General features: G+C 50.0%; 2 protein-coding genes across 4 annotated transcripts in view; one reads left to right on the forward strand and one right to left on the reverse strand.

Annotated features, from left to right (window-relative positions):
* The window catches only part of LAMB3 (laminin subunit beta 3), a 39,756-nt gene extending 30,153 nt beyond the window's left edge, over nt 1–9,603 (forward strand). For all 3 annotated transcript variants that reach the window (XM_087439573.1, XM_004424856.3, XM_087439578.1), the window contains 5 exons: nt 3,682–3,889; nt 4,315–4,456; nt 4,854–5,030; nt 5,795–5,948; nt 9,036–9,603. In XM_087439573.1, the coding sequence (XP_087295699.1) occupies nt 3,682–3,889; nt 4,315–4,456; nt 4,854–5,030; nt 5,795–5,948; nt 9,036–9,172 (818 nt within the window). In that variant the 3' untranslated portion in view covers nt 9,173–9,603. The remainder of the gene's footprint in view (nt 1–3,681; nt 3,890–4,314; nt 4,457–4,853; nt 5,031–5,794; nt 5,949–9,035) is intronic.
* A 1,177-nt stretch (nt 9,604–10,780) lies between these two features.
* CAMK1G (calcium/calmodulin dependent protein kinase IG) overlaps nt 10,781–27,610 on the reverse strand; it is a 29,614-nt gene continuing 12,784 nt past the window's right edge. Inside the window, exons 3-13 of the mRNA XM_004424855.3 lie at nt 24,457–24,585; nt 21,326–21,400; nt 18,982–19,120; nt 18,223–18,346; nt 16,779–16,854; nt 15,616–15,728; nt 14,778–14,856; nt 13,181–13,268; nt 12,515–12,939; nt 11,831–11,958; nt 10,781–11,665 (exon numbers count right to left, since the gene is read on the reverse strand). Of these exons, the coding sequence (XP_004424912.1) occupies nt 11,868–11,958; nt 12,515–12,939; nt 13,181–13,268; nt 14,778–14,856; nt 15,616–15,728; nt 16,779–16,854; nt 18,223–18,346; nt 18,982–19,120; nt 21,326–21,400; nt 24,457–24,585 (1,339 nt within the window). The 3' untranslated portion in view covers nt 10,781–11,665; nt 11,831–11,867. The remainder of the gene's footprint in view (nt 11,666–11,830; nt 11,959–12,514; nt 12,940–13,180; nt 13,269–14,777; nt 14,857–15,615; nt 15,729–16,778; nt 16,855–18,222; nt 18,347–18,981; nt 19,121–21,325; nt 21,401–24,456; nt 24,586–27,610) is intronic.

Here is a 27,610-nt window from a genome sequence, read left to right on the forward strand (position 1 = left end):
AGTTGATGTTTCAACTCCTGCCTGTCCCTCGTCCCCCTATTCCCTGTCCCTGATCCAGTTCATCAGCCAGCCGCCTCCTTCCCTCATCTCCACGCCACGTGGGCCAGGCCCCCATCACTCGCCTAGATGGCTGCCCGGCCCCCTAGTGTTTCACCCACCTCCCCTCCTGCTCCCTTACCGTCCATTCTCAACAGAACAGCCTGAAAAATCTTTGAAAAATGTGTAAGGGGGATCACATCCCACGAGCGCCCAAAATCCTTCATTGGCTTCCCCTTGTTCTTGGAAACAACTCCCAACCCTGTGTCATGGCCTCTGCTCACCTCCCAGATGTGGCCTTGTGTCCTCCCCGCTTTGCTCACTGACTATCCCTGAAAAGGCCAGACTTGTACCCACCTTGGAGACTTTTACTTGCTCTTTCTCTGCCTGGAACGCTTTTTCCAAGGCTGCTGATTCTTGCCCTCGAGGTCTCAGATTAAACGTCATCTCCCCAGAGAGGCCTTTCCTGACCACCCCTTCTGGTCTTGCCCCTCCTCTCCTGTTCCCCTCTGCCATCTGACCCTCTTTGCACTGCTCCCAGCCTGTGGGTGTTGAATTCATTTTTCTGCAAGTGTACTGTTTGTCTCCCCACTAGACTGTAAACTCCAAGAGGGCAGGAATGGCTATCTGTATTGTTCACTGTGTCACTGGCACCTAGCGTAAGGCCAGCGTAACGCTGGTTGAATGAATAAATGTACCAGATCCCCTCCGTTACCACCCTGGGGACTAGAAAGTTCCCTGGACAGGACTCAGGAAACCTGTGTGCCTTTGGGCAAGTGGCTTTTCTCTTTACCTCATCTTTTGCTTCTGCTCACCGAGATGGTAGTATTTCACAAGTTTATTCTGGGGACCAACTGACATAAAATGTGTGTTGGAAAAATTAAAGGTGCCTCCAGAATAAGAGTTGATATTGTTAGATTTCTGATCCCTGCCAGGGAGTTTGCTTGGCTGGGAGCCCAGTGAATATGAGCTGAAGGCTTGGTGTAACGACAGTGGCTCTTCTTGCTACTATTGCAGTGTCTTTGCTCCAAACAGGCCGAAGCCTCCTCCTGCGTGCGACGGCAGCTGGAGAGAGGCAGAAAGGATCCGCTGGGGACCCAGGGCTTGCCTAAGGCCATGCTGGAGTCAGCCTCCCAGAGAGCCCCAGAACTGGGGAGAGTGTTACCCGGGGATGCAGGAAGATGGTGCCTGACAAATGACAAACGTGGACAAAGAGACAGGCCAAAGTTTGGGGCTCAGACTCACAGATAGGGAAGTCTTCCCCTGAGTTGAGCCGAGTGAGGCTGAATGTCCACCCACCCTGCATCCACCCCGGCCAGGGGGTGGGAGGTGGGTAGGAAGTCTCTCCTTGGGGTGCAGCCCTGGTTCAAGAACAGGCGGAGGTTGCAGGGCTGTGAGCCCTGCTTTGTCCTCTCAGTTCTCCTTGTGTCTCAGGTCCTTTGACAGGACGAGGAGGAGAGAAGGAGCAGGGCCTGAGAGAGGCCCAGCCCCTGGCAGGGACCCAGGACAATTCAGTCTCCATGGCAGTGGGTTCTAGTCTCCAGAGTCCTGGTGCAGGAGGCCCAGGTAGCAGCTGCTGTTGGCACGCAGGGTCACAGCATGGGAGGCAGAGTGGAAGGCCTTGGAGGAAGGGGGAGACGTCATCTTTCCCAGGTCTTCAAATGGAGTTGACAAAAATAATAGTTCTGGTTTGTTGAGTTCTTACTAAGTGTCAGGCACTGTCTACGTGCTTTACGTGCATTACGTTATCTAATCCCAGCTGCCTACCACTTTGCAGATGAAGACTCTAGGCACAGGGAGGTTAAGTAACCTGCCTAAGGGCATCCAGCTTGGAGGGAGTGCGAGAAGGATTGATCTCACTTCGTAGTCCACACTCTAATTATTGTGCTATGAGACAGACACACACACACACACTTGCTTCACTGCCTTTGCTAATGTTTTTCCTCTCCCTGGATTGTCTCCTTTGCCCCACCTCTCCCAACCTGGCTAATTCCTACTCATCCTCTAAGAATCGTCTATGGACCCCGTCTCCAGGAAGCCTCCCTGGGCTTGTCAGACTGCGTTAGGTGCCCTTCCAATGGCCGTCCTAGCACCGTGTTGCCCTCGTCACGCAGGGTTGGTTACATGCCTGTCTGTCTTCCTCCATTTTGAGGTCCATGAGGGCAGGGACTGAGTCTAATTTGATTTTCAGTCTCAGCTGCCCACATGCTGCTGTTCAGAGCAGTGAAAGTTTGGGACTCAGGAACCCACAAAACTGAGTGTAACTCAGACCCAGCCCATGGGTGCTACTGACATGATACAGGACAAAGGAAGGGCCAGAGCCACACACAGGAGTGTGCTAATGGTGGGAGGCTGTCTGGGGAAGGTGCATATGAGGCCTTGTTTTGAGATTCGGACTCGGGGTTAGATGAGAGGGCAGTGGTCTCTGTGGGGAGGGCCTCAGGAAAGATTGCAGTTAGGGATACACCCACTTAGTTAAACTCACCTGCAGTTATGCCGTGGGCCCCTGCAGTGTGCTGCTCTGGCTCCGAAGGGACACAGCAGTGAACGAGTCATGGCTTCCTGGCTGCCCAAGGAGCTGCCTTCCACTTGGCAGGGGGAGGGGACTGGGGCTGGGACCTGTGCAGGTAGTTGGCGAGAAAACCTTCTGATGGCAGAGAACCCAGGGCAAACCATCTGGGTGGGTGGGCGCCCCCTTCCCCACCACGGCAATACCAGTGGAATCTGTAAAAGTGAACGGAGAGAGATGGGGAGGAGATGCTGTCTCTGCACTTATGACCTTACTCTCTGACCTTGGGTTGGTTTGTAGAATTCTTGCTAATTAATTGTTTCAATTCATCCCTTCTGGTTGGGGATCATTATTCCCATTTCACAGATTAGGAAACAGAGCTCAGGTTTCTTAAATAGTAAAGGGGAGGCTGGGGTCTGGAGCCCTTTCAATCATTTATTCACTCTACAAACACAGAGTGCCTCCAAGTGCCAGGCACAGTGCTGGTGGCTGCGGATGTAGCTGTGAACAAAACCCGGTCCCTGCCCTCATGGAGTTCATGTGCTAGGGGGGTAACAGACAGAAAACCAGATAAATGAGTTAAGTGTTCAGCATGTGGGAGGCGATGGACGCTAGGGAGAAAGACAAAGCTGAGAGGGAGGATGAGGAGAGTTGGGATAGGGTGGAGGTTGCAATTCTAGGTTGGATGGCCAGGGTTGGCCTCCCTGAGAAGGTGACATTTGAGCAAAGACCTGGTAATCTTCATCTGCCGTTGCAAAAGTGAGCATTCTGGCCTGAGGAGGGGCATGTGGAAGGGGTCTTACTGCCAAGGAAGCGGTTCCAGTTCCCGGCCACTCTCCCCAATTTAGGGCTGATTATGTTCGTGCTCCAGGCATTGTTCGGTACCAGCTGTCTGGCACCACCTCCTTCTCCCCAGCCCGCAGCTTCCTGTGACACCAGACACTTAGTTGCCACAGCTGTGCCGACAATCATCCTCCTGCGCGTTCCTGGAAATTCTCCTAGAATGGGCGCCTGAGTGTGCCTGAGAGGGAGCGGCAGCTCCTTGGGCAGCCAGGGCAGAGATGCCACAGTGGGTGCTGCTCCGATCTTTGGGGGTTGGCTGGGCTCCCTCAGTCTGATGCATGGCTGTCTTCCAGACCCTGACACTGACGCAGCTGCCATTGAGGAGGTCAGCGAGGCCGTGCTGGCCCTGTGGCTGCCCACAGACTCTGCCACAGTCCTGCGGAAGATGAATGAGATCCAGGCCATTGCAGCTAGGCTGCCCAATGTGGACCTGGTGCTGTCCCAGACCAAGCAGGACATTGCTCGGGCTCGTAGGCTCCAGGCTGAGGCCGAGCAGGCCAGGTATGGCCCGGGGCCCTGCACTTCTCCCACGCCCGGGCTTGGGCTGGTGTTTTGCTCCCCAGCTCGGTTGCTGGAAGTGAGAGTAGAATCTCTGCAAGTCAGAAAGGTGCAAGGGGGCTGGGAGACAGGAGGGCTGCTTCCTGCAGTGAGGGATGGGGAAGTGACACACAGCATCCAGGGTGAACTTAACTCGGCATGGCCCTGTCTTCCATGTTGGAAACTGTGCCCAAAACATCTCTCAGACTTAATAAATTCATCACGTCTGCTTAGTGGGGTCCTGGGCTGGAAGAGCTACTGAGTTAATACTCCCCTTTTCGTCTTGGCTGGGAAGGGTGTTCTCTTGGACTGGTGAGGGAGTGGAACCACAGTATTCCTTCACTGTTCACTCATTCTCTGCCCTCTCCCTTCCACTCCCCTGACCCCAGGAGCCGCGCCAACGCAGTGGAGGGCCAGGTGGAGGATGTGGTGGGGAACCTGCAGCAGGGCACCGCGGCACTGCAGGAAGCCCAGGACACCATACAAGGCACCAGCCGCTCCCTTCGGCTTATCCAGGACAGGGTTGCTGAGGTGAGGTGTTATGGCTTCCTTCCCCCATATTTGGGAATGAACAGACAGATTCAGGCAAAAGGCATAGAAGATGCCAGAAAATGACCTGGATGGAAACTGAGCTGGGGACCTAAAGAAGGAGGATTATAAGCCTTGGGCCTGACTTTGAGCCTTTGGTTTTCTGGTTTCACGGCTGGTGCAGAAGGCAGGGTTGGGCTCTGAGCTCCAGTGGAGGTGGGGTCAGCTGAGCTGGAAAAGGAGGAGGCCTGGATGCCAGAGGACAGATAGGGGACTGGGAGGGGCAATGGTGATGTCCTGGTTGAGAGTTTTAGCTGCCTGATGAGATGGAGAAAAGAAGGATGAAGGCCACTGCCTATGAGACCCACCACAAACCCCAGGTGTCCCTCTCTCCACAAAGGTTCAGCAGGTACTGGGGCCAGCAGAAAGACTGGTGACCAGCATGACGGAGCAGCTGGGTAACTTCCGAGCACGGATGGAGAAGCTCCGCCACCAAGCCAGGCAGCAGCGGGCACAGGCAGCCCAGGCCCAGAAACTCGCGGAGGGCGCCAGCGAGCGGGCACTGAGTGCCCAGGAGGTACAGAAAGGGCCGAGTTAGCCCGAGGAAGCACAGCCATGGGCAGTTTCTGAGCAAGAGAGGACTTTGTACACTCTATAAGAGCACAGGCTCGAAAGCAATTAGAATAACAGATATTCTAGAATAACCAGAAGGGGCTTCAGGATTAAACCAAACCTGGCCAGACATCTGAATTCTACCTCTGGCTGCCTTTGACATAGCTGGTTCAGGGATGTTGGAAATGATCTAATCCAATCCCTCTCCTTTTACAGATGAAGTGGTACCTTTGTCCAGGCCTAAAGCTCATCTTCAAAGCAGGTCTCTTGACACCGATCCAGAGCTGGTCCCCTGTCATGGCTACCCAGCCAGCCAGACACTCTTGACTTAGCCTAACCTGAGCCCCATCACTGTCAGAATGAGATCAGAGAGAAGCTCAAAGAGCCATTCTCAATCTCTCTAGTGTACCAGGAACCTTAGCACTTGCAGCCCCTGTACGATGGCCACACTGCCAAGTATACTGTTAAGTGACAAGTGTGTTCCTGGCACTGTGCTGGAAGTGAGGTAGGGGGGTGACAGGAGCTGCACATGAGGGGAGGAAAAGACAAAGGAAGTTTAAGATATAGTTTGTGGCCTACGGGTTTTTTAGTCATACCAACCCATTGGGAGTATTAGGAGGCACCTTATTTCCATGTGTCGGTTTGAGTGATATTAATTTCTTTAGTGAAAGGTCTTTAGGACTTTGGATGGTGATGATGGTGAGACTGAGACTGTTCTACCTTTTTTAGGGATTCGAGAGAATAAAGCAAAAGTATGCTGAGTTGAAGGACCAGTTGGGTCGGAGCCCCATGCTGGGAGAGCAGGGCAGCCGGATCTTGAGGGTCAAGACGGAGGCAGAGGAACTGTTTGGGGAGACCATGGAGATGATGGACAGGATGAAAGGTGAGGGAATGGTCCAGGGGCTTGGACTGCAGGCCGTCCTTAAAGGCTGGTACCAACCAGGGCTTCTGAGGCCCACTCTTGTTGGAGCCAGCGGTGCTAAGGGAGTGAGATCAATCAGGATTTCCTGAGCACCTGGTAAGTATGAGGCACAATGATGGGGCTGTGGGGCACGCAGAGATGTTCACAAGACTTGGCCTTCCCTCAAGAAGCTTGCAATCCAGATGGGGCCATTTTTCCTATTGCCCATAAGAATCGTGAAGCTGTATTTAACAGCACAAGGGGGCCTGTGATAGGAACCCAAATAATAAGAGTTCTAGGGGTTCAGAGGATAAATAATGTCAGAGAGAAATGTTCAGTGAAGGTGATGTTCAGAAAAGATAAGATTTGAGGTGGGCCTGGAAGGATGTGTAGTCCTGGGAGAGGCTATGGGGAGGAGGAGGGACATCAAGACAGGTGGATGGGAAGGAACAAGGCATGTTCTGAGGATGGAGCGAGGACCACCCAATAGGAGAGGAGGGTTGATGAGGACCAGAACAGGGGGAAGTAGCATGGGGTCAGCGTATCTGGGTCCATGAAGCTGGCCTTGATGCCAGGATGAGGAGGGTACACTCAGCCCTGGAGGTAGTAGGAAACCGCCCAAGGGTTTTGAATATGGCAGAGACGTAATGAAAGGAGATTTTGAAAGGGTTCTGAGGTTCCTCAGAAAGCAGAACAAAGATTTCCAGGAACCAGGTTCAGTCTCTAAGATGTGATGATGGGGTCATTGCACTGGTGTGCCCAGTGAGTGCCACAACCAGAGTTTATCTGAATTTTAGAGAAAGCTTTTGACAAAAATCTGCTTGGCAAGCCAGGTGGACACTATGGAGAAGGTGGGACTGGCAAGTTGACAGTGAGTACATATGAGCCTATGGCCAGTCACACCTGAAGGGTGAGGCAAGAGGAGCTGACCTAGATGGCGGAGCCCAGAGGCTGGGTCAGTGCATGCCCTGGCCTTGCCCATCAATGTTTTATATGAAGATAAAGAATTTGCTTATCAAGTCTATGGACGACAGATAGTTAATACACTAGATAACAGAACCAGTATTCTAAGGCAGTCTCAGAAGTCTAAAAAGATGGGCTGAAACTAACAGGATGAAATTAAATAAGGAGAAAAATTAACTTCCACTCTGGCCTTGTCTGGACCTAAACTCACAAGTACAGGTCAGGTGAGGCCCGGCTTATTCTCAGTGGCTAATGTAGCTGAAAACACTTTATGACTGGTAAGTGATAAGCACATACGAGATGTCACTCACCTGAAAAAGACCCAAGAGTTTTGAGTAACTATAAGCTTGATATAAGTCAGCAGTGTCTTGCTACTGCCAAAAGAGCTAATAAATACAAAGCGCCAAAATAAGGGGAGTAATAGCTCAGGGATGAGATTAAAAATATTTAGTAACTGGTGTGTCATGCACCGACCAACCTGAAAAGGCTCAGGTTGTAGCATTGGAACAAGCATTTACCTGCTTGTAGGAATTAACCTTTATTTGCAGGGTTATAGGGAAGATCATGGACAGGGGGCCTCTAGGGGTTGGGACCAGAGAACAGAACAGTAGCTGTTAAAATTTCAATATTTTATCAACCCATAGGTCCATATGAGTGCCTACTGGCTGAATGTCAGCCTGGTAATAACGCTGTTACGTTCTGCTGATAGGATCCCGCCAGGGAGATGGTGTTCAGTGGTGGCTACTATATCTTCAGAAGGAATGTTGACAAACCTGCATACATCAGAGGGAGGGTGACCAGGGTTGGGAGGTAGGGAAGGGTTCGTTAATTATATCAGACGAGGAATGGATGAAGGAACTAGGGAGATTTAATCTGGAGAAGATAAGGCTCAGACTTTTGAAGGACTGCCATGTGGGAGAGCAAATATATTCCTACATCCCCAGGACAGCCAGCCCTGGTGGTCCAGTGGTTAAGAATTGGCACTCTCACCACCGTGGCCGGGTTCGGTTCCTGTCAGGGAACCACACCACCTGTCTGTCAGTTGTCATACTTTGGCAGCTGTGGGTTGCTGTGATGCTGAAACTATGCTACTGCTATTTCAAATAGCAGCAGGGTCACCCATGGTGGACAGGTTTCAGTGGAGCTTCCAGACTAGACAGACTAGGAATAAGGACCCAGCCACCCACTTGAGAAAAAATTGGCCGTGAAAACTCTATGAATAGCAGCAGAGCATTGTCTGATACAGCGCTGGAAGGTGGGAGGATGGGGAAGAAAGACCGGGCAGGGTTCCCCTCTGCTGTACACAGTGTTGCTAGGAGTTGGAGTTGACTTGATGGCACTAACAACAATAACAACAGTGACCCCCAGGAGACAGATCTGGGACAATTGGGTGGAAGGAAGAAGTGGTCAGATTCTGGCTTAATGAGAAGATGTTTCTAACAACTAAAGCTGTGTCAAGTTGGAGGCTTGTAGGGCAGTGCTCCCCTCCCTGTTCCTGGAACAGTTCAAGCTGAGGCTGGGTTCTAGCTCTCATGAATGTGGTGGAGGGGACTCCTGCCTAGGATGACAGGAGGGACAGGCTGGACTAGATCACTTCAGAATCCTTCAAATCCTCCACACATGGTCTGGTGGTTTGCAGAGTGGACTGGAGGGGGAGGACTAGATTTATCTGGAGTAGCATTTTGGGAAGGAAAGTGAGGAAGAATTCTGGCAGCCTACCAGCTCTTTTGCCATGGTGCCCACTTAAGGATCATCGGTGGGATGGCAGCTGTCTGGGTCCAGAGCAGTGGTTGCTAATCTTGGTGCCAGTGGCCTCCCTCCTCAGTCTGGGACAACTGAGAGAGCCTAGAGCAGAGGAGAAGGGCAAGGGCAAGCGACTAATTGGGGTAAGGGCTTCCTGGGTCTGGCCCCTGCCACATTTCTCTGAGTGGGCTGGGGCTGGAGAGGCATGAGGCTGGAGAGAGCTGCCGTGGAGGCCAGACTCCCCTAAGGCGATTTCTCCGACAGGTGCTGCCTCCCGGTGGGTGGGAGGAGGAGGAAGGGTTGGGAGTCTCTGGGTGTCTCACCAGCTCCTCCTCCTCCCTCTGCTGTTCCATCTGCCCTCAGACATGGAGCTGGAGCTGCAGCGGGGGAGCCAGGCCATCGTGCTTCGCTCAGCGGACCTGACGGGGCTGGAGAAGCACGTGGAGCAGATTCGTGACTACATTAATGGGCGTGTGCTCTACTACGCCACCTGCAAGTGATGCTCCAGCTTCCAGCCCCTGCCCTCTTTGCTTTTGGGGGCCGGACGGGGTTGGAATACTTTCCAGCTCAAGGAGACTTTTATGCAGCCTCCAGCACAGCCTGGACCACCCCTGGTGTGCAGCTGTTGAGATTACTCTGGGCTGCAGCTGAGCCTGAGCGGATGGGACAAATACATTTGAGGGACGGAGATGGTGGAGGTGGGCCATGTCGTTGTGACTAGGAGATCTCAAGTGGAGGGAGCTTGGCTGGGCAGTGTCCTCGCCCTTCATCCTCCATTGAGGCCGAATCCTGGACCAACACAAAAACTCCGCAAAAAGTGATGTACAAATGAAAAGCCCAATAAAAATCTTTGGAAAGAAACCTGGAGGTTCAAAGAGGGAAGATGGTCTCTCTCCTCATTAAGGAAACTTTTGTCACTTGCTTCTGTCTCCCGTTTGGGGTTATTGGATGCTCCTCTGCTCTAGCACAAGGGCTGGTGGTATATGACACACAGGCTGCCCCACTCTGCTCAGTCCAGCTTGCTCATCACCCAAACTTGGGGACACTGGACCCCTTTGTCCTAGGACCCAATGGATTCCACCCTTGAAAGACAAGAGGGGCCAGTTTCGTCTTTGAGCAGCGATCCAGTTTCTATTTACAGATGAGGAAATAGACATCCAGAGAAGGGAAGCAAGGTGTCCAAATTCACACAGCTCCTAGAGGCACAGCTGAGACTAGAGTCTGTGTCTCTCGGGATCTCAAAGAGAAGTTGTAAACAGATATATATGTGTGTGTATGTGTGTTGGGGGCAAATACAGGAATGGCATGAACGTTTGGGTGCTAACCATGGTCCAGGCACTGTGCTAGGCATTTTATCTCCATTAACTTCTTTTTTTTTTTTTTTCGTAAGGAAGATCAGCACTGAGCTAACATCTGATGCCAATCCTCTTCTTTTTGCTGAGAAAGATTGGCCCTGAGCTAACGTCTGTGCCTATCTTCCTCTACTTTATATGGGACGCCGCCACAGCATGGGTTTACAAGAAGTGCGTTGGTGCGCGCCTGGGATCCGAACCGGCAAACTCTGGGCCGCCGCAGTGGAGCGCGTGTACTTAACCGCTTGCGCCACTCGGCCGGCCCCTCAATTAGCTTCTTGATCGTTAATAATCATATTAATTATTTATTGAGCTTTGTGCTAGACACATCATCTGCATCATCTCGGGATGTAGGTGATGCTGTTATTCCTGTTTGACAGGTCAGGAAACCAAGGCACAAAAGGCCGAGTAACTCCCCACAGTCACAGATATGGCAGGGCAGAGCTGGGCCTCCAATTCTTGTTCATCCAATACAGTCATTAGGAGAATGCACGCTGGAGCCAGACTACCTGGGCTCCAACAGAGCCAACCCCAAGGGGTTGTTCTGGGGAGTAAATGAGCCAGTACGTGGGACTCGTGTTACCAGGTGCCTGGCACACTGTGTGCTCCCAGTCCACGTCAGCTACGACCACGGCTGGGTTCTCCCTGACCACAATCTCTCCATGCACTTTCCACTCCACACGGGGTCAGAAGTCCCTGAGCTGCTTCTGAGGTCGAGAAGAACCAAATGAAGCCTCGTAGAGAAAAATATGTCCATTTATTGAGCACAACACTGAGCACGAAGCTGGAGGGGGTGGAGGGCAAGAAAACTGGGGAGGGGCAGGAGTACTCTGTCTGATTTTCGGGGAGAGAAAGGCAGAGCAGAAGCAGGATTTGAATTACCAGCTGAAATTAAAACAGTCAACTTCCAATTTAATTGGGCGTGTGTGTGGAGGGCATCTGGCCAGGGTAATAATTCCTTACAGTACATGTCAGTACAATACAGTACAGTACAGTACAATAGTCATGGATTTCTTTCTTTTTCGTCTTGGAGGCCTTTGGACTGGGGCAGGGAGGGAGGTGGTCCAGAAGTGTCTTGGGAGTAGGTTGGCTGGGTCTCCGCGTGGTTGGGAGCTAATCCTAGAGATGAGAGCTCACGGGTAGAGCTGCCTGTCATTCGTGCAGATGGGCAGGTGACTGCATTAATGAGCCCATCCTGGCCGTGAGGACAGAGGCTTGAGAGGCAGGAGTGAGTGGGTGCTGAGCTTGGAGTCTGGGTAGATGCTCCATATGGCTTTGCTCGGAGAAGGTGGCACAGTCTGGCTAGCCCGTTAAGCTTTTCACGACAAACAGCACAGACCCGGGCAAGAGCTATCTACGCACACTGCACAGAGCCACGGCACGTAGGGTGTGGGGCACAGAGCAGGCAGGCCGGGGAGACCTGGAAGCTGGTGGATGCTGCTCCTCCTGCCCGCAGCTTCAACGACGCCTCTGCGCCTTGGGGCTCACTCCTGGGCCTTCTCTGAGGGTCTGCCCCGGACAGCAGTCTGCTGCTTCTGACCAGAAACCACTTCTGCCAGGCCCCGCTTCACTTGCCCCCCTTCCTCTCGCTGCAGGGTAGACTCCAGGTTTGGAAGGACAGAGAAGAGTCGAACGTCTCTCCTGCAGAGGGAAGGGGTTCAGGGTGGCGGTGGGGCTGCCACCTCTGGCACCCCTCAGACCCTGTCGTTTAGATTCTGGGATGGGGCTTTTCTTCTGGGACAGAAGCTCCCCCCAACCCCAGCCCTGAGCCCCCCACTCTGGCCCTCCTGCCTCTAGTCCCCTCACCTGAAAACTGCAGTGACACAGGCACAGGCTCCAGGGATCACATAATGAGACAGACTCCAGTCTGCCCCGCGCGGCAATGCGAGCTGCCGCTGGGTTTAACTGGCACCATGACCTCTGATTTGAAGTTCCTGGAGAGGAAATGAAGCAGCAGGCTATGAAGTCTTTGGGGATCAAGAAGAAGAGCTGAGATAGTTCTCTGTGCCTGTGGCATCCACTCAGCCCTCCCTGTATGAGGTTCAGAAAGTACAAGCCCTTGCAGAAAAGACAAATAAGACAACCAAGGTCCCTTTCCTCGCCCCCAACACAGAGGCCCTGCAAACTCCAGGAATCTAATGCTCACCACTCACATGTGCCTGGTTTTCTGTGGGCATTATAATCTCTGTTGCTTCACTAAACTTTTACAGTACCTCTGTGAGGTAGGCTGAGCAGGTAAATATAATTCAATCAACCCATTTTACAGATGAGCAAACTAGAAACAGAGACATTGATGGACTTGTCAACGGCCACACAGCTAGTGAGTAGTAGGGACAGGACTGGAAGCATTTCCCTTGCCCCCGATCCGGAGGTCTTCCTACCCTACAGAGTGGCCTCTGAGTGGCCAATTTCTTTCAGCCCCGTTGCCTGAGTTGTTTCAGACACAGGCTGAGTGGGGCTATGCCTCTGTCTTTGACTGAAAATACGTACTGTTTTTTGTTGGCCTTTTTGAGGAGTGTGGGCTCAGAGCAGTAGGAGGACTTCCCTTTGCTCCCGATGCTCAGGCAGCTGGAGCAGCAGCCACAGGGTCCGATGGCCAGGGGCCCCTGCCGCATGGGCACCAGGCTGCTGCTGATGCGGAGGGAGCCATTGACTAGGCAGTTGAGGGACCTGCCACCGGGGGCAGTGTGCCAGGGGCCGTGCTGGCAGGGCAGCCGGGTCAGGGCAGGGAGTGCCACATTCTGGTCCAGGGCGGGTGCCTCGGTGATGGTGATCTCAGGGGAGCTGGGTCTCAAGGCTTCTGAGGCTTGAGTGACGGGCGGCCTGTTCTCCACCTCCGGGCGGACGCCCGGGCTGTGCAGGTTCATGTGCAGCTTCCTCATGTGGTGCACCACAGCTGCTGCGTTGAAGGCTTGCTAAGGAGACACAAGACCAGCCTCTGGCTGTCTCCATCCTCAGAGGGCCACGGGGCTCAAGCTTTTCCCTTTGCCCTGTGGCCTCTTGAAACCGAGGTGCCACTTCTCATTTCAGAGAGGGTCCAGGGAGCTCCAGAGTCTGTTGGGAGGCCCCAAGGGAAGCCCCTACACCAGCCCCTGCCCCAGCCCAGCCTCCAGGGGCCCAGAAGAGCCTACCCACCTCCTGGAGAGGATAACTTACCCTCCACTTGCTCTTGGCAAAGTTCTTCTGGATCTGGAGGCTGACTGATGGGTAGATGTCCCGGTGGAGGGCTGTGTTTCCGTTAATCCTGTGGATGCAGAAGGGACACCTGGCTAGTGGGTGGCTATGGAAACTCAGCCAGGGGATGGGCAGGGTGCTGTGCATGTAGGTCCACGTTAAGTCTAGGGAGGCCCCCAGGAGGAGGGCGGCCTACAATAGTAAAGGGCTGGAACCAAGGCTCCTCTGTCCCCCAGGCAGGTCATAGAGCATGCTTTGGCAAAACCAAAACCTTGCTTTAGAGCAGGATTGGCAAACTATGGCCTGTGGGCAAATCTACCTGTTGCCTGTTTTTGTAAATAAGGTCTTACTGGGACACAGACATGCCCATGCATTTGGCTATGGGCTATGGCTATGCTATAATGGCAGAGTTGAGGAGTTGCCACAGAGATGGTACGGCCAGCAAAGCCTAAAATATTTACTATCTGGCTTTTTGCAGAAAAAGTTTACCGACCTCTTGTCAGAGAGCACTTGGGTTGTCACCATTGTTTAGCTCAAAACTTTGCTCAGAACCCACGTCCTCCTGGAAGCCTTCCTCAATGAGGCCCCCAGATATAGGCTGCCCCCTTCCCTTCCCCTCAGCCTCTCATTCACCCGTCTCTGTATTCCTCATATGCTTGCTATGTGTACAGTCCTTGGTAGGCGCTTAGGGACCCAGAGGAGTAACAGACGTGGGCCCTGATCCCTAGGGGCTTTCACTGTAGATGTGGACCTTGTTTCGTGCCGTGAGCTAGAGTAATTCACGGTAAGCTGGGTAATTGATAAAGAGAGATGGACCGGTCTGCCTGGACTGCAGGAGCCAGGGCTTCAGGTAAGGACAGAGGCTGCTCTGGATCCTGGAGGATGCTACATACAAGGCAAGAGGCAGGACTTTCTAGGTGGTGAATGTGGTATGACCCAAGGTGTAGTTCAGAAAGAGCTTGGAATATGGGCGGGGGAGGGCAGGGAGACAATATAGCTTTAGGCCTTCCTGGAATAGAGAAGGTGTGTTGGGAATCCTGGGAAATGAAGTTGGAGATAAAGGATCAGGCTGGATTAGGGAAAACTTGGAAAAACAAAGGAATTGAGGCTTGCCATGGTAGGAAGTGGGGAACTATTGTAAATTCTTGAGCAGGGGTGTAGCATGAAGAAAAGAAGTATTTTAAGATTTTATTTACCCACTTTACCAATTGGTTGCTTTGTGATTGTTCTTAAATCACCACAACCTTTGACCCCAGATGCTCTTAAGGACAGAGCAGAGTTGCCTATTCCGGGGTGTCCCTTGAGTATTGCACCCTAGTGCTGGGTGACAGTGCCTGGCTGTGTCTGCCTCCTGCACTTGACTGGACTACCCAGCTGCCACCCTTGGGTCAAACCTACTCAAGTAAACACTGTTTGCATCTCCAGCTGGACCTGACGAACACTGCTATGCTCCTTGGATGTCGCAACAGTAAACAGCTCAGGGCAAGCAGATTCCAGGGAAATGCAGTGTGAACCAGTCAGCATGGTGTTTTGGGAGCCACCAGACTAGGGTCTAGAGCCCACCCCATTCCTCACTCACCAGGGGTGCCTCAAGGCCTTCTCACAGGTGTACCGCACATTCGGGTCCTTCTCCAGCAAGTGGCAAATAAAATCCTTGGCTAAGGGGAGCAATCAAAGACACGACAACTAAGGACCAGATTTCATGACTGATGGAAATTCACTTCCAGGCTGGTGGGTGGCAGAGAATGCATCTTTAGCTAATCTTCCAAAAAGGCAATTTTAAGAGTCTTAAAAGAGGAAAAAAATTCAAACCACCTAACAACAACCCACCGTAAACCACCAAAGACACGCTCTGCACAGCCTCACCCACACAGCACTGCAGATACATCTCGTCACGAGGCACCAGCACGCGTGCACGCCATGCGGGCGTGCATTTGCACTGATTCAGGGGCCAGCACCTGCACATGGGCTCACATGTGAGTGCTGGCTTTTTCCAGCTCTGATCTCCGCTTAATGGAGCCAACAACTTGTAACGACTGCCTTCTCACACACAGAACTTGCGTGTTCTCGGTCTTGTTATGTAAAAGGCAAAACGTGGCCTTGGTTTTGCCACTTCTGCCTGGAACACTCCCTGTGCCTGGCTCTGCCCTCCTGGCCCTCATCTAAACTACCTGCCCCTCTTTAGCAGACATACTGTGGTTCCGCCTCTAGGAAAACAAAAGCATGAAACTTAGATGCAAATAATTTATTCGTCCTTTGAACCAGATGAAGATTTCTCTACTTTCCTGGGCAGCCTGTTCTGTAAGGTTCCCTGGGGACTTTCAAGAGCCAGGACTGTCATCCTTTGTTAAGCTCTTTTCTCTAGGCAGCCTCTGCCTTGAGCCTGTTATCTTGTCCTTCACACTCACTGGCCTTACCTGACTCAGAAATGTCATCCCAGAATGGAGACTCAAACTCATAGTAGCCCTCCTTGATCTTCTCAAAAAGCTTAGACTCAGTTTCTTCGTAGAAAGGGGGATACCCACACAACCTGCAGTGGCACAGAAAGGAGGTATGCTGCTGAACAACCCCGTGGACCCTGGGCCAGCCTCTCCCCTCTGCCCAGCCTCCCACCGTTGTACACAGGCAGGCAACAGGTCTCTGACCAGCACTGTGACCAGGACATGGATCTGCCTCTGATTCAGGAATGATGCAGGTCCCATCGAGTGTCTATGCAGAAGCCAAAGCTCGGGGTGGGCAGCGCTGGAAGGCCCCTTTGTACCTTTGTACCAAATCCTCGCCGCCTCTCCCTGTACTTGCCCCGAATTCTTAGATGATGTGTAAAATATCTTTAAGAAGGATGGTAGGATCTCCACTTGAATGTAAGTTTCATGAGGGATTTTTTTAGGCTCTTTTGTTCTTTATTCTTTAGTACCTAAACCAGTGATTGGGACAGAGTAGGCAGTCAATGAATATTTGCTAAGTAAATGAAGGAATGAGAGTAGTTATTCAACATAAGCTGAGGAAAGAGAGAACTGAATCCACACTAAGGGGTAAATCACTAATAGCAGGTTATTTTTCTAAGAGCACATTTTGCTATAGGTGAGGTGGAACGGTGGGGAAGGGGTGATGAGCAGGTTTGGAAAGGAGACCTAAGAATGTGTGGAGAGGAGCAATGACCAGGTTCATCCAGGCCATCAATTTACCTTGGGCTGAAGTTGTCACAGGCTGAGATGGGAACACTGTGCCCACTTGGCGTCCAGGCTTGGCTTGGCCTCTCCCCTTTTCATTGCTCATTCAGAGCAGGACTCAACACATTTATGTATAGTAAATGCGGGTGGGGGTGCAGGAAGAGGGTGCTGAACAGTGGGTTCACACTGAACTCTCTTTTTTAACCTGATGGAGATCACGACAGGAACCTTTGGAGCTGCGTGCATGAGTAAGTGTGTGTGTGTCTGTGTGTGTGTGTGTGTGTGTGTGTGTAGGCACGTGTACATACACATGCTTTGGAGGTGGATGCTGCTTGAGGAGCAGCAGGAGAGGGGAGAAAAAGGGGTGAGCAAGCGCTGCGACTTCTGAGCCAATGCCAGCTTCTACTCACAATATGTAAGTGATGACGCCAATGGACCAGCAATCCACAGCCTTGCTGTAGGGTTTCTGGGCCAACACTTCCGGAGCTGCAACAAACCAAAGGTAGAGTCAGGGCTGGGGCGAGAGGAGAGGGCTGAGGGGTGAGGGCCGAAGGTCAGGAAGAGGCTTAGAGAAGAGGAGTAGGGCAGACCCTGGGATGGTGCTGTTGCTATAAGACTGAAAACTCTCTTAGGGCAGGGACTGTGTCTCTCCCATCAGACTAAATCTTCCTCTATCAGACTGGAAAGTCCATGACAGGGCCTATGACTCCCCCATCAGACTGGGGATCTCCAGAGCTATGTCTCCCCCATCAGGCTGAGTAGTCTCTGAAGGCAGGGCATGTGTCTCCCTACTCAGCTGGGGGATCCTCAGGGCAGAAGCTCTGTGTCTCCCTTCAGACAGGGGAAATCTGCGAGGTAGGGGCCGTCTCTCTACCCGTAGACTGGGATCTTCCTGAAGGCAGAGACTGAGTCTCGCCTGTTAAGTGAGGAACTCCCAGAGGGCAGGTAGTAACTGTCCCATCAGTCTCTGGTACCTTCTGAGAGCAGGGCTTAGTCTGCCCCGTCAGATGGAGAGCTCCATGAGGGAATGAGTCATGTTGTCCTCTCACTGGGGGCTTTGGGACAGTAGAGAGCTACCTTCTGTATTTATCCCAGATACCAGTGCTTTGTACCCAGTGGGACTCCACACCTGATGGTAAATGACTCACCTCTCATTTAGGGAGAGAACAGATTCCCTCTATTGAGTCAGGGTTCTGCTTCCCACTTCCCATCCCCAACCAGGTGATGACTGGCTAAGAGGGAAGGGGCAGGAGTGGAAGCTCTGAGTTTCGGCTTTCTCCCCATGGATGTCAGGAACACTCTCACTTGATAACTTGCCTGCTCGTACTTTTTGGGGGCCCATTTATGCCAGTTTCCTAGGGTGTTTCTTTGGGTGTATATCTGAGGGCCCATATCTGGGCCCTCAGATTCAAATTCAACACTATGCCTCTGGATACCAGGATACCAACAATTGGGGATCTGAGGTCTCCCCTAGAAGGCAGAAAGGAAAGAGGGGCTAGTGGTCAACTCCCTAGCAATCTTATCATCTCTGGGTTTGTGATCTTGTCTTTGCCCCTGGTCTAGCTGGAAAGACAAAGGCAGTAAGCCTATCTGCAAAAGTGAGAGACAAAGTAAAGGCAGTGACTGTGGGAAAGACTCAGTTGTGGGTTGTCTTAAAGATGCTGGATTTGGGAGCAGTAGGGGTAGTTCCGGAGAGTGATGGATTGGCTGGCCCTAAACCTCCTAAGTGAATGCCCTACCTGGATTGCCCCTGAAGTTGAACCCTGTCCCCCCACAACCACCCTTCCCTGTGAATAATATCCATGTGGTTAAACACAGCCAACTGGTTAACCTCCCTCCTGCTCCCAGACTCACCCACATAGCCAGGGGTCCCACAGGCAGTGGACATGACACCGCTCTGCTCCATCTTAGACAGACCAAAGTCTGTGATCATGATCTTAGAATTCTCTTCAGGGGTGAGGTACAGCAGGTTTTCAGGCTGTGGAAGAAGAGAAATATCACGTAGTATAGGATATAATCACCTGAAACACATAATTTCTTAGGAAGCTGCACCCTGGGCTCCTGACTTCAAGGCCAAGCTCATCTCCCCCCATTCTTCCCTCCTTCCTCCTCCCGTCTTCCTCCCCCTCTGCACTCTAGCACTCTGTATTTTGCTTATGGTCCTGACTTTGCTCAGCTTTATAGCCATTAACATCCCAATCCCTCCCTCTCCTCCTCCCCAACTACCCTAAGACTGTTTGTTTTTTGAGGGAACCAGCCCCTAGTTAATTGTCTCTGATCTCTCTAAAGTCTGGTACCTGACTGATGCAATGCTGACCCTCAACAAGTATTTATTACATTTGATTTTGACTGTGGCTGGGTTCCACAAACGTGTGGATTACCTTGGTATCCTAATTATGGTGAAGCCTAGTGAAAAGTTCAGTAAAGACTGTGTACAAATTAACAATGATTGTTCAGTCATCCAAGATTTATTTAAGAAATCTAAGGGCAGATGGGGCCTTAGGAGTCTGTTCATCCAACCCTCTCATTTTACAGAGCTTAGACTGCGCATGACCTATGCAGCTTCCTAAAGGGTCATTCTCGGTTTCCCATCAAAGACTCCTGCCGTGGCACCTTTAAGTCTCTGTGGACGATGCCATTCTCGTGGAGGTATTTCACTGCTGACAAGACCTGCTGGATCACTAGGCTGGCATCCTTCTCTGTGTAGACACCCCGCTCCAGGATTCGGTCAAAGAGCTCCCCACCAGAAACACTGTGGGCACAGGGGCAAATGCAGGAATCCAGTTATTAGTTCAGGTCAAAGGGACATGAATGTGTTTGTTCTGTAGCCAGGGGGACACAGCTGTGGTGGAACAGGCAGGTGCCCACAGACCATTATTCGAGGGGTGCAGGGAGGACTACCCCAGACTCAGAACTCCTCCTTTGGGTGCCTGGAATGATATCACTAGGGAGTCATTTCTTTGGGCCAACGATTGACTTCTCCCTGGAAACTTCCTTTAAAATGCAAAATGCACCTGGTTAGGGTCTAGCAAGAAGCCAATAATCCCTTAGTGCAGGCACATTTCTTAGCTGCCTTCTTTCCTGGCCTAGGACACAGGAAGCCATGAGGAAAAGGAGAGGCGAAACTGAAATCAGGCAAAGTAGGTAAGAGAAGGCATGCAAATGAGACTAACCTTTGTGCTTTTGTCAGGATTTCTTTCCTCATTTTGGAAAATTGGGCTACCTCAAGCTAGAATTATAGGGTAGAGTTGTAGCACTATTCTGAGGCTCAAATGGCATGGTATACTAGGATTCAGGGTATCTTTAAGATCAAGTCTGGTCCCCATCTCTCGAATGCCACCTACATTATTTTTGCCAAGAAGTTTTCTAGTTAGTACTGGAACATCTCAGTAGTAGGGAACTCCCTACCTCCTAAGACAGACTGTTCTATCTTTTGTCACCTTCTCAATATTTTTATATAGTATGATGGAACACGACTCCCTGTAGTTTCTACCGGCACACACCAATTCCACCCATTAGGGCCACACAGAACAAGAATACCATCCTCTCACACGAAGCCTTTCAAGTATGCGAAGACAGTGAAATGCTCTCCTCAGGCCTTCTCTGGAATAAACATCCCAGACTACTTCAACCATGGGCCAGGGTTTCCAATTCTCTCACCATCCCAGCCCCCTTTTCACTGCTCCATGACATTGGATATGGATATGCACACTTGACAGGACCATGCAGGAATGAGGAAGTAGAACTTCAATCAAAATGCACACATCCTACTCCTTTCGTTTCTGTCCTGAAGCTCTAGGCTCCGTGGTAGGGGCTGGAGGCCCATGACAAAGATGCTCTTTGTATACAACTGTGAATTCCTGACTTGGAAGGGCCTGGGTCCTGGAGCTGGCACTCTAGTAGGCTTGATGGTTCTTCAGTGACATCTAAATCTGCCCCCCTCCCTGCCTCCCCTTAGCTGTCTGAATGACTGTGTGCTAATCCTGTTGAATTGGCCTCATTAAGGAGCACATGGTCCCTGCTCACTTGTTAGTGCTGCTCTGGGCGCACCCCCGATCTCACTCCCTTGACTGCCTGCTACCTCTAGCCATGGCCTCAGGTGAGCCTGGGAGTTAATAGGCTGCTTAGGCCTGAGTTAGCTCATTGAAGTTTCTGAGGAATCAGCCTGTCAGTCAAAACATTGCATCCAGCTACACGGAGATTGCAGAGTGGTGTGTGTGTGTACTTTATAAATAGAAGTGTCTCTGAGCCCAAGACTGAGCCCTCAGGAGCAATGACCAACCCTTATAGCAGTCACTCAGGCAGAATTCTTATTTGTATATGACAATGATGCAGAAATTTTTCTAATGAGGTACCATTTCCGTCCCACAGATGGACCATCACAGCCTGTTTTAACTTTGGGTGGCTCTCTTTTGAGAAAGATTTTCTTTATATTGAATTGAAATCTACCTACCTGTGGCTTCTACTCCCACAGTAATTTTACCCTGGAGTGATGTTAAAATATTTAATATACAGTATGATGGACATGGACTGACTGGTCAAAATAGACTCAAGCCATGGTACCAGAGAAGGGTTCTGGAGGCCCCCTGCTATGCCACACATTACTCCTTCAGTCATAGGTTTGTGGGAGGTCTAAAGAGTCCAAGGGGAGGCACTGGGACAGCAGAGGAGGACGGACAGGTTGGGGTCACATCTACTTGCTGACTGGCAGGAAATATTTTAACAACTGGTAAGGCTGTACTGCAACGTACCAACTCAATAGTCAGGCCTAGTTTTACCCCTCAGCCCACACAGAACATGTCCATGACCAGAGGCATTCTTGGCATTTCAGAGCCTCTTGAACTAATTCTTGATTTTGTCTTTCAATCACCATCCTTCCCTCACCACCGACCAGCCTGTTCTAGGCCTCCCAGGCCCCATGAGACGTCTGTGGAGGAAGCGGGTCACCTTCACTTACAGCTGCATGACCAGGTAGTAGTGAGTGGTGCTCTCATAGATGTCCTCCAGGGTCACGATGTTTTCATGCTTGATCCTGGGGAAAAATAAAGGTCATGGTGACAAGGTATGTGGCTTAGGTTGTCCAGACAAAGAATGCAGACCCAGCCCAGCTGGACTTGTATTTCTGTTAGAGACTGTTCATGATAATGTTTAGGAAGATCATGTCGTTGTGAAGCCTTCCTAATAAGTAGGCAGTGACAAAGAAATCCCAGAGGAAAGATTCCCAGAGTAGAGTTCAATCCATATTTTTGAATGGATAACTGATCATCCTGCCTTTAGGGAACAAACATTTCATTGTTACTTTAGGAATCTCTTTAAACTTTACCAAAAGAGAGTTACAAGAACTGAGGAAGGCTAAGGAAGCACCCCCAATTAGATTATTCTACAAAATGTGTATCCAGATCTCCTTCAGAAACATCGCATGAAGAAAGTGGACTGCAACAGGAGGGATTTAGGTTAGCTAAGCCTCCTCATGGGAAATCACTGAGGAAGTGTTGCAAAATTATTGTTCCAGGATATTGTAAGAAGCAGGGCAGATGCTCGTTTTGGAGGTCAGTTCTGTGGATGCCTTAGATCAGTGATTCTCAACCAGGGGCTATTTTATCCCTCAGGGGACATTTGGCAATATCTAGAGACATTTTTATCACAACTCAGGAGGGGGGGGTGATATTGGCATTTAGTGGGTAGAGGCAGGAATGCTGCTAAACATCCTACAATGCACAGGACAGCCCCCAACCCAACAAAAAATTATCTGGTCTAAAATGTCAATAGCCCTGCGGTTGGGAAACCTGGCTCTAGATTACCTCTGCCTGGGCTTACTCAGAGGCCGAGGCAAGCAGAATAATCATACTAACTGTGGACTTGGCTTCCCAGGCAGCAATTCTGTGCATGCCTATCCAGTAGGACAATTTCTAGGGGGTTTTACTCATGGCTGGGCAGCACAGGCATTAAGAACTTAGACTCTACGTCAATTGGGTCTGAGTTCAGATCTGTCATAGGCGCTTACTAATTGTGTAACTTTGACTGGCTTACCCAAATCTTCTAAGCCTCACTTTCCTTGTCTGTCAAGTACATCTCTCTCTTACAGTTATATCAGGATTAAAAGAGATAATGCATGTAAAATGCTTAGTACAGTGCCTGGGGAATAGCAAACACATAATCAATAGTAGCTATTATCTTTAAGATAGTTCTAAAAATATAGAACCTCTTGCAGTGGTTACCTGATGGATTCAACTACACTTATAAGCTGACAATGCTAACATTAATTTATCATTGATTCACTCTGTGAACAAATATTTATTGAGCACCTATGCTGTTAGGGTCTAATAATACAGTGCAATGGTAAGAAAGACCAGTATAGTCCTTGTTCTCTATGAGTCTACAGTCTGTCTCTGCTCTAATCTCTCTGGAGCCCAGACCTATATCTCCAACATCCTACCAGACACCTCAGTGTAGAGATAGATGGATACTTATATTCAATATGTTCCAACCCTTTTTTTTTTCTATTTCCTCCTTCCAAGCTTACACGTCCTTTTTGTTCTCTATCCCAAGCAACGATATTACTGTCCACTTAATTGCTCAATCTCAGGGCCGTTTTTAATGCTTTTCTCTTTTACATTCTTATCAGCGAATCCCAAACCCAATCACTTCTGTCTCTGAGATGTCTCTTGAACCCAGTCTTCTTGCCCCCACATGATCCTGCCACTACTTTTGCTTGTATCCTCATTTCTTGCCTAGATTATTGAGAAAGTCTTATAACTGGTTTCTCATCTTCCAGGCTGGCATCCTCCAATCCATCCTTCACCATGCTTAAGAGGGATGGCTCTAAAATATAAATCTGATCATGTGACTCCTTACATAAAATCCTTTGATGACTTTTCTCTGCCCGTGAATAAAATCAACATTCTTTGTTTTTTGTTTTTTGTTTTTTTTTGTGAGGAAGATCAGCCCTGAGCTAACATCCATGCCAATCCTCCTCTTTTTGCTGAGGAAGACTGGCCTGAGCTAACATCCGTGCCCATCTTCCTCCACTTTATGTGGGACATCGCCACAGTGGGATGCCACCACAGCATGGCTTGACAAGCGGTGCGTCCGCGTGCACCTGGGATCCGAACCTGGGCCGCCAGCAGCGGAGCACGCTCACTTAACCACCACGCCACAGGGCTGGCCCCAAAAGTCAACATTCTTGATCATGGCATCCAAGACCCTTTATAATGAGGTCCTACTGACCATTGTGGTTTCATCTCCTGTCCCGTGACGGTACTCACTCTAGGTTCAGAGGCTTCCAATACTGACTCTTCTCTAACATCCCTCGCACTTCCATGATTCTACGTTACAGTTTATGCTACTCTCGGCCTGAATTCCTTTTCTGCACTGCCCCTCCTGCCTCCACAACTTACTACTCATCTATCAGGTCCCACTTCTCTGAAAATGTACCTAATAATCAATACTCATAAAAACACACATGTAGGCAGAATGAATCTGTCTCCTCTAATCTGTCTCCTCTTCTGTTAGTGTGGCTCACATCCAACGGGATTAGAGTTTGTTATGAGCACCTCTGTCTCCACCCAGAAAACGTGAGCTCCTGAGGGTAAGGAATTTTGTCAGCCTCATTCAGTCCTAACGTCTAATATACTTTTGGCATACAATAGGGTTTATTATACGAGTCCCACTGTAAACATGTGATGATTTGTTATTATAGCCTCTATTATGATGGTGAAGCAAACTTACATTTGCTTTGGTACAAACTGAGGCTAATTTCCAAATCTTATGCTACTTCCTTAATTATTGATTCTTCCTGGTATTGGTTCTCAATGGATTTTTGTTCCTTTGAGCTAATTACTCTCTGGTCTACGTGCACAAATCAGCTCTGCTACCAGTTGGTTTACTAGTCAATTTGCTACAAAAATAAATCAGCCAAGATGGCTATCTAGCTAAACTTAGCTGATTGATCAAACTGACCCATCAGCTCAATCAATGGGAGCAACGCCTTTGGGTGTGGAAATCCAGCCCCAGTCCTTCTCGAAGGTAATTTGTGAAGGAAATGTTGTGATCCCACAGTTGTACCTGACCAACTCTAGGACCACTCACTTTTTCAATACAGCGATCTCATTCTCCAGGCTGCTGTCCCGGAAGGCAGGTGACTTCTTGATGCACTTCAGGGCAAAGAGCTTCCCAGTCACCCTTTGCTTCACCAAGAAAACTTCCGAAAAAGCTCCTCTGAATAGAAGACACCAGGAGATAAAAATTAGTACTGGCTGGCTGGAGAACATTGCTGGAGGCAAAACCAAAGGGAAGATGAAGGAAGGTGTGGCTGGTAATAAGTTTCCCTTGTTGTTCTGGGCACCTGATGTACTGTATTGATGGCAGAGCCTATCTGATTTGCCATTGTGTCCTTTCTTTCATAGATCATGTGGGAAAGAAAAGATTCTACTACAGACTTGGGGACTAGGTGGTTGCTATTTCCTGGTTCTATAATTTGAGAAGGACTCCCAGAGACTATGCTTTAGCTGTGAAAAGATTTCTTCACTTGGCAAACCCATTAAAGAGAGGCCATTGCACAGTCTATTTGCTTTGCTTCTTCCAACATGGTGCAGTGTGGCATGCTGGAGTGGCCATTGGAGGTAGCACTGGGGGACAGGGCTCAGACACAGTGAGCAATAAAAGACTCCTGTATCAGTTTTAGAAGGTGATAATCACCTTGAACCAATGATCAGAGACAAGGGGGCTGAGCATCCTCTCATTCAGTAGCGTCTGTAAGAACAAAAGACAGAACCCAGCAGCTCTGGGGCAGTCTTTCTGAAGATAGACAAGATAGAATCCAATGCAAACACGCTATAGGATTCCAAATTACAGACTTCTTGGTTTGAAGGGGGTCCTCTGGAGACCAGGCCATCAGAACAGCGGTTAGCTAGCGGTGGATGCTGGCGCCTGATTGCCCATGTTAGAACCTCAGCTTTTTGGGTGGCAAGTCACTTAACTTCTATACACCCAGGTTCTCATCTGAAAAGTGAGAATGTCAACAGTATCTGATTCATAGAGTTGTTTAGAAGATTAAATGAGTTAATATATGTAAAGTGCTTAAAAGCCTACCGGACATCTATTAAACCACGTGTTACATACTATTATTGTTATCATTATTATCATTTGAATATCATTTGGGAGAACACCTGGTAGTCACAAGAGGAGATAGAGTTTAAGTGAGGAAACAGCTGAGCCATGCTCGCCCCTGCCATCTGGGTATTCTAGAATGCAGGCCAATAGCAGTCAAGCTGTGTAAGGACTTTCAGAATCTGCATTAGAAAATACTCGGTGCTTCCTGTGTCTGGGCTTTCTGTTTCCCCAGCTGCCCTTAGAAGTGAGTTAATCACAGCCTTCAGAGCTTGCTCCATTCATTCGTTCATTCACTCAGCCCTTCAATCAGGATTTATTGAACATCTACTGAGTCTTAGACACTGGAGATAAAGAGGTGAGTGCTTCTGCTCTTAAGGAAGCCTGTAGACTAGTGAAGAAACAGACAAATGAGCAATTAACATTTGATTTGAAAATGTTATTAGGCATTCAGTGAAAGCTTGTGGAGCTGACAGAACCTCTCTGTGTTCAGCACTGGGGTTAGTGTTGGTCTAGCTTAGAATCTAGTGTGAGAGATAGATGCATACAGATAAGCAGGGGGTATTACGAGACCACAGAAAATGGACACTTAAGACAGGGCCTCTGCTCTGATTGGGCAGGTTGTAGGCTGCACACTTCCAGCAGATGCCATTCACCTTGGAGCCACTGTACACTTTCATACAATAATTATTACAACATTTTTTCCCCCAGTAGAGAGCAGGCTAGAGAAAAGGGCACTTTTTCCTAGTTTGTACAATGTGACCACTTGGGATAGCTGAGGAGCACATAAATCATGGCCCTCGGACTTAAGAACACTCTGAACTCAGTTTTAAGGGATGAATGAACGTTAGCCCAGTGAAAAAAACAAGTTGGAAGTGATGCTTCATGTGGGGGTGGGGAAGAGGGATGAGAAAAAGCATGGAGGTGCAGAACAGCAGGTAGGGGTGGGGCTGCCAGAAGGTAGTCCAGCACCCTTTGTGAAGTATGAGGCAGGGAACAATGGGAGGTGAATGGAGATGGGTACCATGTCCTATGCCTGGATGCTTATGGAAAATTCTCAATAAGTGTTTGTGTACTGGACAGATGGATGGATGGATGATGGATGGATGGATGGATAGATGGATGAATGGATTTGTGAGAAGTTTGGACTGGGATGAGTTATGTGTTCTACTCATCTTTAGACTCCACTTTCCTTATCTGTAAAATGAGAGAGTTGAACCACATGGCCTTAAAGATTCCTTCCACCTGTGACATTCTGGGATCCAACTTCAGAGTTCTCCCTTTCACCTGTGCATTTAGAACTACTCATGGATGGTCTCCTGCTTTCAAAGCTGACACTCACTCTGGGTCCTCTTGTGGAATGAGACCAAATTAAGCCCTTCCCGGGGCTGCCATTTACGTTGCAATGTACGTAAATGGCACCTCCCAGAATTGTGCAATGTTGTGGCAATTTGAAATGGTGTTATTGTTCTTTTGCCTCAGGCCATTTTATACAGTTTGTGTGTGTGGGTGGGTGCACGTGCACGTATTTGGAGTGTGTCTGGCAGGGGCAAGGGAGAGCGACTAGAAGACTTAATTGTGCCATCTGTCAGACTGGGGAGCAGAGACCTAGCTTTGAGCAGCCAAGGTTGCTTGGGTCAGAAGGCAAGAAAGGCAGAGCCTTCAGAGCCAGGAGTGCTTGTTGCAACAGAACTTGGTTTGCGTTTCCTGCTCTGGGTAGTTCTCCACTCTTGCTGGGAGCCTGGGTGGTGGGGGAGGTGGGGGCGAAACCAAGGAGAGAAATCTCTTCCTGGGCAGAGAAAGGAGGAGGCCTGAGACTTGGGTGACCTACCTGCTGGGGACTAGCTTTGCCCAGTGTCCCAACAGCTGCCCTAGGGTGCCGAAACTGTGGGTGGTGGCTGGGCCGATTTAGCAAAAGCCTATTCTCCCTGGGGGTTGTTCCAGAGGAGCTGAGGGCCAGAGAAAAGAGGTCTTTGCCCGGAATTCTGGTGCATCCTGATCAGGGGAGTCTGCTCTGCCCATCTGCTCCCCTTCCACAGCACCTCACCTTGGTAACTCCACAGGATCTGCTGCCTGGGGCTGCCTGTCCCCCTCCTGAGCACACAGAGGTGCCTTCTCTTCAGCTTTTGCTCAG

The sequence above is a fragment of the Ceratotherium simum genome, chromosome 2, assembly GCF_057802395.1.
Source record: "Ceratotherium simum simum isolate JZ-2026a chromosome 2, ASM5780239v1, whole genome shotgun sequence".
NCBI classification, from domain to species: domain Eukaryota; kingdom Metazoa; phylum Chordata; class Mammalia; order Perissodactyla; family Rhinocerotidae; genus Ceratotherium; species Ceratotherium simum.